Source organism: Osmerus eperlanus, chromosome 18 (assembly GCF_963692335.1).
Source record: "Osmerus eperlanus chromosome 18, fOsmEpe2.1, whole genome shotgun sequence".
Lineage (NCBI taxonomy): Eukaryota > Metazoa > Chordata > Actinopteri > Osmeriformes > Osmeridae > Osmerus > Osmerus eperlanus.
The window spans coordinates 1,649,059-1,657,874 of NC_085035.1; the positions used below are offsets into that span (position 1 = coordinate 1,649,059).

The 8,816-nt window shown below is 51.9% G+C and overlaps 1 protein-coding gene across 1 annotated transcript in view; it reads left to right on the forward strand.

Annotated features, from left to right (window-relative positions):
• Positions 1 to 2,460, forward strand: part of LOC134039054 (leucine-rich repeat transmembrane neuronal protein 4) — an 11,479-nt gene extending 9,019 nt beyond the window's left edge. The window contains 5 exon segments of the mRNA XM_062484805.1: positions 56 to 135; positions 2,006 to 2,023; positions 2,026 to 2,076; positions 2,078 to 2,167; positions 2,170 to 2,460. Coding sequence (XP_062340789.1) covers positions 56 to 135; positions 2,006 to 2,023; positions 2,026 to 2,076; positions 2,078 to 2,167; positions 2,170 to 2,340 — 410 coding nt within the window. The 3' untranslated portion in view covers positions 2,341 to 2,460.
• Positions 2,461 to 8,816: the final 6,356 nt, after the last annotated feature.

An 8,816-nucleotide genomic window follows, 5' to 3' on the forward strand; every position in this document is an offset into this window, starting at 1 on the left:
GGGGAGAAGGAGGGCCGACGCCAGATGTGAAGCGTGTTCCACGCCGTGACACCAGTGACACCGCGGTGGAGACGGCGCTCCGCTGCCTGCTGCTACGCTGCCAGCTACCAGGACATGGAGAACAGCCCGCTCTGTGTGTGTGTTTGCTGTGTGTGTGTGGTGTGTGTGTGTTTGCTGTGTGTGTGTGGTGTGTGTGTGTTTGGTGTGTGTGTGTTTGGTGTGTGTGTGTTTGGTGTGTGTGTGTTTGGTGTGTGTGTGTTTGCTGTGTGTGTGTGGTGTGTGTGTGTGTGTTTGGTGTGTGTGTGTTTGCTGTGTGTGTGTTTGCTGTGTGTGTGTGGTGTGTGTGTGTTTGCTGTGTGTGTGTGTTTGATGTGTGTGTGTGTTTGCTGTGTGTGTGTGTTTGGTGTGTGTGTGTTTGCTGTGTGTGTGTGTTTGCTGTGTGTGTGTGTTTGCTGTGTGTGTGTGGTGTGTGTGTGTTTGGTGTGTGTGTGTTTGCTGTGTGTGTGTGTTTGCTGTGTGTGTGTGGTGTGTGTGTGTTTGGTGTGTGTGTGTTTGGTGTGTGTGTGTTTGCTGTGTGTGTGTGGTGTGTGTGTGTTTGGTGTGTGTGTGTTTGGTGTGTGTGTGTTTGGTGTGTGTGTTTGGTGTCTGTGTGTGTGTGCGTGTGTGTGGATTTCGACATTTCCAACCCGTGGGTGTTTTCTTGTGTGTATGAACTTGTGTGAACATGTTTTCATGCTCTATGTGGACGTTTCACCATCTCAGTACCCAGTTCCAGGCTTCTCCAGACTGTCTGGACTGTCTCCAGACACAGACTGTGTGTTGGAGAAGACAGACAGTGTTCACTGCTCTGAGGTTTGGTTTGTCTCGCAGGATCAGTAGCAACCAGAAATAACCACGCTCTGATTATTATATTCATGGCAGCAAGTCCAGTTTGCGTTAAATGAGATACAGGGAATTCAGATAATATGTTTTGAGACAAAACCACGTGACTTCATGTGCTGTAACAAAGTCAGACATTTCTAGAACATGCAAAGCTCACACGTATTGGAAGCCGACGGTTCTAATGATTTGATTTCTCTCTGTTCCCCCCTCTTTCTCCTGTCCCTGTTCTCAACGACCCCCCCCCCTCTCTCCCCCACTTTATCCTCCCTCCCCTCCCTCCCTCCCTCCCCTCCCTTCCCCTCCCTTCCCCTCCCTCCCTCTCCTCCCTTCCCCTCCCTTCCCCTCCCTTCCCCTCCCTTCCCCTCCCCTCCCTCTCCTCCCTTCCCCTCCCTTCCCCTCCCTTCCCCTCCCTTCCCCTCCCTCCCTCTCCTCCCTTCCCCTCCCTTCCCCCTCACCTCCCCTCCCTTCCCCTCCCTTCCCCTCCCTTCCCCTCCCTTCCCCCTCCCTCCCTCTCCTCCCTTCCCCTCCCTTCCCCCTCCCTTCCCCTCCCTTCCCCTCCCTCCCTCCCTCTCCTCCCTTCCCCTCCCCTCCCTCCCTCCCTCTCCTCCCTTCCCCTCCCTTCCCCTCCCTTCCCCTCCCTTCCCCTCCCTCCCTCCCTTCCCCTCCCTTCCCCTCCCTCCCTCTCCTCCCTTCCCCTCCCCTCCCTCCCTCCCTCTCCTCCCTTCCCCTCCCTTCCCCTCCCTTCCCCCTCCCTCCTCCCTCTCCTCCCTTCCCCTCCCCTCCCTCCCTCCCCCTCCCTCTCCTCCCTTCCCCTCCCTTCCCCTCCCTTCCCCTCCCTTCCCCTCCCTCCCTCCCTTCCCCTCCCTTCCCCTCCCTCCCTCCCTTCCCCTCCCTTCCCCTCCCTTCCCCTCCCTCCCTCCCTTCCCCTCCCTTCCCCCTCCTCCCTTCCCCTCCCTTCCCCTCCCTCCCTCCCTTCCCCTCCCTTCCCCTCCCTCCCTCCCTTCCCCTCCCTTCCCCTCCCTCCCTCCCTTCCCCTCCCTTCCCCTCCCTCCCTCCCTTCCCCTCCCTTCCCCTCCCTCCCTCCCTTCCCCCTCCCTTCCCCTCCCTTCCCCTCCCTCTCCAGGTCCCACACCAGATGGGGCGCAGCTGGCGTTCTACCGGTACGAGCAGCCCATCGTGGACTACTGCCAGGCCCCACCAGCCTCTGCGGCTCAACATGGGGTACGAGGGCCCCCCGCGGGGGCTGGAGGGCCTGGACGACCTGGGCCCCCCCCCGAGACAGGCCCCCCCATCCAGACTGTGGCTCTGCCCGCCGTCCCCTCCGTGCCCACCGGGGGCGCCCCTCCGCCCGGGCCCCGCTCCCCGCCGCCGGCCCTCAGACCCCCCCTCGCCGAGGGCTCCGGAGGAACGTTCTCCCCCCCGGAGAGAACCACCACCACTCTCACCTTCAGACGCTAGCGGGCAGACACGGAGGGGGGCGGGGGGCGCCGGAGGCAGAGGCGCCGGGTCCACCAAGAGTCCTGGTTGGAGGGCAGGGGGAGGTGAGGGGTTGCTGATGGAGGGATTATTTTCCGGAGCTCCGCCGCGAGGAGCCCGCTCGCGGGGAGAGGTGAGGAGAGGAGGACGGGAGTTGGATTTTAAAAGACGCGAAACGGGGGAGCCGGTGTTGGTTGCGAGCGATGCGGCCGCCGGCGTCCGGGGGCAACCGCTGCCTCCTCCTCTTCCTTCCTGTTTCCAAACACTTCACGGGACCCCCTCCCTCTGCGCCTCGCTCCTGAGAAACCGAAGCGTGCGACAAAACGCGTCGTGTTGGCGTCAACCCTCGGCATCGCCGCGACGACACAGCGGGAAGCTCGTTCTTGAAAGTGGCGCTCTCCAGCGTTAGTTATCGGAGAGAGAGGAATGTGCAATAAACGAGGTGGACATGAAAGAAGATGGGTAAAGACAGATTTGGCCGATCAAGATATACAATTATGTTTACTCGAGTTCTCTTGCTGTTTATTCCTATTAAATGTGCCAGTCTGTGGTCGCTAATGTGGGTTACCGGGTGTTTGCAAGACGGGCTTCTTCTAGAAGAAGGAGCGAGGTTTGTCGTTTGCGTTTAACCCTGGCTGTAACTGGGAGAGTCATCACCTCACACAACTTTCAATTACTGCGCACATTGTACCAAAGATTGTTTCTTCTCTTTTGAATGCACATACCATTATTTCAGCTTATTGTTCTCTCTCAAGAAGGTAAAAAAAAAAAAAACTGACACCAAAACTGGTTCGCATAATTATAACTGCTTTTTAGTTTTTCTGATTCTTTCTGCATAGAAAGGGGATTTGAATCGAATGCCCCCCGTATGTACAGCCATCGCATATCACACTTCCGTCTATCCTAGTTAAAATAAAGACGTACGCTAGCGATCGGGTGAGCTTGTGAGAATGTTTCTGAAGTCTTGTGGGATGAGGTATCTCACAAAAGCTGTCTATGATCTGTATCTCAGTCATAGTCTGACGACAGAAGAACTAATGAAAGTTTTATGAGTTTCTTTGAAATCGTAACTTTGGAACCTTTTCACCCAATAAGATTGTATCCTGATGAGGTGAAATTCTCGGTTTTATCAAGGTAGGGTGGGTGGGAGAAATGGAATAGATATTATCAGAGGAATGCAAAAGGTTGGTAGATATTTTGACAGAATCCTAACACTTTTTTATACTCTTGATGACAACCTTATGCTTGATTATTGTTTTGTTTTTTTCAAACGAATGGCCGGTTTGTTTAGTGAGCGCTTTGCTGTTGAGTTGTCGATTGCCAGGCTGTGTCCGTGTGCCCCCTGTTTTTCCCACTTCCCCCCCAGACACACCTCACAGCTGCCCAGCGGAGAGAGCTGCGTGTCGGACTGTTCGGCACGTCGCTCCCCTCTGAGGGATATGAACTCCTGGAAGGTTGGGAGAGAATACTGCCTGTAAACGCTGCTTGTTGTCCAGCCTGCGCGAGGGCTAAACCAGATGAATGTGGCCTCTCTCTCTCAGTCACCCTCGGATACTATCCCACAGAATGATGATGTCGAGGAGCGGGGTGGAGGTCCTGTGTTGAGGCGGTCTGTGTTGCATCCCCACCCCCAGTTTGAACATCTCTCACCTGGCTTGGTTTACTGTCTGTCTCCCTCCCTGGTTTCCGGATGTCTGGAGGTCAGGGGGTCGTCCCACTGTGAGACGATCCCGGCCAGGATTGGACAGCCCTGGGGGAGGGGCCACACCGGACAACCTTCCTGTCTTAAGAGGAAGGGGAGGGGCTTGAAGAAGACAGGAAGTGAGAGAGGAGGGATTTTTTTTTTTAATGTTTCTTGACATGGAACAACAGCGACGGTTGTTCAGATGCTCAAAAGTGATGTCAAGAAATAATTCTCTAAGACTTTATCAGATGACGAACCCCAAACGGGACTTATTTATCTTGTACATAGGAAAATCTTTAAAACGGAAAATGTACGTATTTCGCTTCATCTGAAACACAAACTGCTCGTGGCGAGAAGAGGAGCCTTACCCAAACTCCGGCGGAAGTGCGTTCCACAAGATGGCCGCCGTTGGAGGGAGTAAATCTGACTCTATGCTCTCCTTGTTTCAATGATAAATATTTTTCTATCTGCTCCCTATCACTCCATCGGAACACAAACCCTCCCCTGAGATAGTTTCTCAGCGGCTAACCCGATCACCGAGGAAGAAGGGCGATCTGGAGCCTGGTTACTACGACTTCGTGTTAAAGTTTCAAATCCCATCGAGACGAATAGTTGGAGGTCTCACATCAGCGGCGTATCAGCTCCTACAAGGAGTGGGCGGATCCTGTTAGATGTACCGCTCTCCATCTCTCTCTCACCCTGCGCGTCAGAAGCTAAGAACAGTCTGTGGTGTGTTTTTGGTGCCGTGAGATGAGTGTGTGGGCGTCCGTTTGCACGAAGACGGACGCCCGTGTCCTCTGCTGGTGACAGTCACACACGCTTTGCACACGCACAGGGGAAAGAGGTTATTTAAACTGGAAGTTTATATTTTTTGAGTGACGACTTATTAGTGCCATGAAGTTATTTAATACGATACCAAGATACCACACCCCAAATTCAAGATAATCCGTTTATTTAACATATGGTCAAAATCTGTCCGTTTACTCAAAATGGTTCATGAATATTGCTGAGGGTTGGGTAACTTTGTATTGAAAAAATATCTGTGCCAATATATGTGCTATAGGACATCAAATATCTCCTTTCCATCCATAGCTTGTCTTGCCTTTCTCTCTATACTGAACCTCCTCCCTCACTAATTCATTGGCCTCGGTTCATGTATGCCTTTGGTGGCTTTCTCTGTTGAAACCTGTTATGTTCGAATACTGTTCTATTTCTGTCTGCATGCTGCGGTTTAAGGAAACCACAACCACATTAGACGGTGCACTCAACCAGAAACATGCAGAGAGGAGGCCTGTATCCTGTACGAAGTGCCCTAGAATCACAGTCAGATGTTTCTTTAATAGCCTCACAAATCTGTTCACTGACCCCTCCCCTGCCCTCCTCCCTCGGAGAAGAGAGCCTCGGCCCGATTGGCTGTTTAGCCGGAGCCCAGTGACGTGATTGGATGAGAGTGGGCGTTGTTGCCCACAACGAGGTTACCTCGTCAATTATCTCCAAGCGTTCCTCGCGCATCTCTATATACTAATCTGTTCAAGTCTTCTGAAACAGAATAAAGTAAGGAAGCTGATCAAAACCTTTTCCCAGCAACATTCTAATTGGTAGTACTAAAGGACGAGTCGGTGTGTTCACGATTAAATTTGCCACGATGCTAATATAATAAGCAGTTGGTTTGTCACGAGTACATCCCAGATAAGGACTGATACGTCAGTGTTAAAGGAAGGATCCTACCCGACATTAACTCGTTTTATTCCCCCCCCCCCCCCCCCGTTTATTCCCAGAGCCCTCAGAGCGATGCAAGCACGGGCGCTGCATGCTAACACAGTACGCATGTTCGAGACGAACTTCAGGAACGTCTGCGCTGGGCCCAGCGACGCCGACGGGCTTTGTTTTCCCCTTCTGCCGTGTTTGTTTTGGGTTCTGCTCCCTCCCCCCTACCCCCTTCCTTTTTCTACATTGGGCTCAAATCCCCACTGGGACCAGATCTTGCTGTAAGGGGGTGGGGGGGGGTCTGAGGCATCGCGAGGATGCCTTTCATATTTCCGTGTTTACGCTCAGAAGAATGGCTAGATGTAATTCTCCCGGGGAGGAGAGGACGAGAGGGAATACAGGGGAGAGAGAAGGAGAGGGAAGGATGTGAGGAATCGTCATCAGTCAGTTGATGGTGTAGTTACTGTTGCTCTGCGCTGCCGTACAGTTGATACAGAGAGCGGTTGAAGTGAACCCACCATTCTTATCTGTGTATGACGCGTACAGTGAATACTTGACCAGCTACTGTACACACAGACTCCTGCCTATCGCTAAATCTCACCGACTACGCACTACTGTTATGGTTTTTCTTGTCATATTGTACAATGCAAACCCTTCTGCAGACACACGCACCTGCACACAATCACACACACTCTTACACTCAATTACACACGCACAGCCACACACATAAGCACACACACACACAGCCACACACACATACACACACAGAGGTTGGCATCTGGTGCTGATGTAACACTTTGTTGTTATTTTTCTTTTGTTTGTTTCTTTAAACCAAGTGTGCTGTCAACTCCCCTACACACACACACACATGGACACACACACACACACACAACACTCACACTCAACACCCACACAAAACACACAAGCACACACAGACACAGTGAACCATGGCAGGTTCATTCAAGGCCATTTGCTTCGCCTCGCTGAGTTCTAATTTGTTACCTGATAAATTGATTTTCAAAGATTAATTCCAAGCCAGATGTGGATTTGCAGCTTCTCTTTCGCTCATTCATCACATACCAACACGTGGCCCAGGGCACCCAGACAGCTGAGACAGTCAAGACACACACACACACACACACACACACACACACACACACACACCCACACACACACACCCACACACACACACACACACACACACACACACACACACACACACACACACCCACCTCCGCTCCCCCTCTGCACTAATGTCATTGTTACTGATGTTCAGGCTGGCCTCCACCACCCCCCCCCCCCCGCCCCCCCCCCGCCCCCCACCCCCCCCCACCCCCCCCCACCCCACCCCACCCCCCCGCTCCCCACACTGACACCGTCACACATTGATTGCTGTTGTTCCATTCAAAAGTTCTGGAGTATTTAACCTTTCACCCTGATTGTCCGCATCTTGTTTTTTTCAACCATAACTCATGTCAAAGGGGAGGCAGGGCCGTTAACCCCTGTCGGTCAAACGTCGTTTTCCTTTGTCTGTCTAATCACTTCAACGTTCCCTAATGAGATGGAAAACAAAAAGAAAATGGACGCTCCTCTTTAAAAACATGTTCCTGCCTCAGTCGTCGCCGAGTTCGCGAAGGGAAAATCGGGCAGAAAGCAATGCGAGCACCGACCTTTCGTTTCCTATCTCTCTCTCCGGGGCGATCCTCCTGTTGTTCGTTTCCCATACGTTCTCGTTATACGGTGAAATTCCACTGGACTCCAACTACTCCTGCCCTCCTTCCTGCAGATAGCAGCGATCTCTGTGGGGTGTAAATACGCAACATTGTTTTCTTCTGTAGTTGGTTTATTGTCGTTTCCTTATCTGGTTCTTTCTTTTCTGTACTCGGATCTAAAAGCGGTTTTGTGGAGACCCTGGTCCAAACACAAAAAATGGCTCCTCTTTGAGTATATTATTGTCAGAAAATGTTTTGTAAAAATTTTGATGATGAAATCCAAAATAAAGAAATTTAAAGATGGATTTTTTGTATCAAAGTTTTTTGTGGTTGTTTTTTTTTTTGTTAAAAAGACAAATTAATTGCACACTTTTCAACAATTATGTGCTTTGAAACATAAAATAATGATTTCCCAGATTCTCCTAGTCTGTATTAAACAAGAAAAATGTATTTAAATCGCTGACATTTCAAATGTAATGAAGATATAAGGGAACAACAATAACGTTAGTTTGCAAGGGTGGGGGGAGGGCTGGCAGAGGGGCGGAGGGCAGGTGGGGTGAGACCAGAGGGGGGGGGGGTAGAGAAAGAAGGGTGGAGGGAGGGTGGTAGGAGGGCTGGTGGGAGGCCAGTGGCAGCACTCAGAGGGCTGTCATTTCAAATGCAACCGTCAGCCTGTCACAGCACTGAGGGAACATGGCAGTGGCGTTTATGGTGCCGCTCGAGGTGGCTGTGAGGGCTGGGCAGGACATATTCTACATCTTTGGCCAGCGATCACACATCCCCTCAGCAACCACCCTAGAGGCGGTGCAGCACCAGGGAGACTGCTGCAGTCAAAACGTCACCTTAATCCAAGCCGCTCAGCCCTCAAATTCAGGTTAAGACTCGAGCTCTTCTTCCGCCTCCGAGAGGGGAATTTTTTGTTGCGCAGAGAGTAGTACAGAAGTCCCAAAGCGCTTTATCCAGGTGATGTATGATTACCAACATCAAGCTTGTGAAGCTACCGCTTTGTACCTGATTACCTTGAAAACGTGATCCGGTGCATTTTTCATCTCAGCACGAATAAATTGACTTCGTTTTTAGGTTGCCCCCGCAATGTTGTTCTGAGAGCAGAGCCATCATTTAAAGGGTATGGAAACGGTATGTGGTGGGTTCGGGGTCGACCCCGTCTAGCTGATTGCGCACGGTCCACCTAATTTCAATCTGCGGCAAATAGCCCACAGCTTGTGGCTGATTGGTTGGGCGGTTGGTCGGTACGCGGAGCGTGATTTCCCCCTGACCTCTCCAGGGGTGTGATGACCAGACTTTAGAGAGAGGGCCCAAACAAGTGGAGAGGACTGAGGTATCAGGGGGAGGGA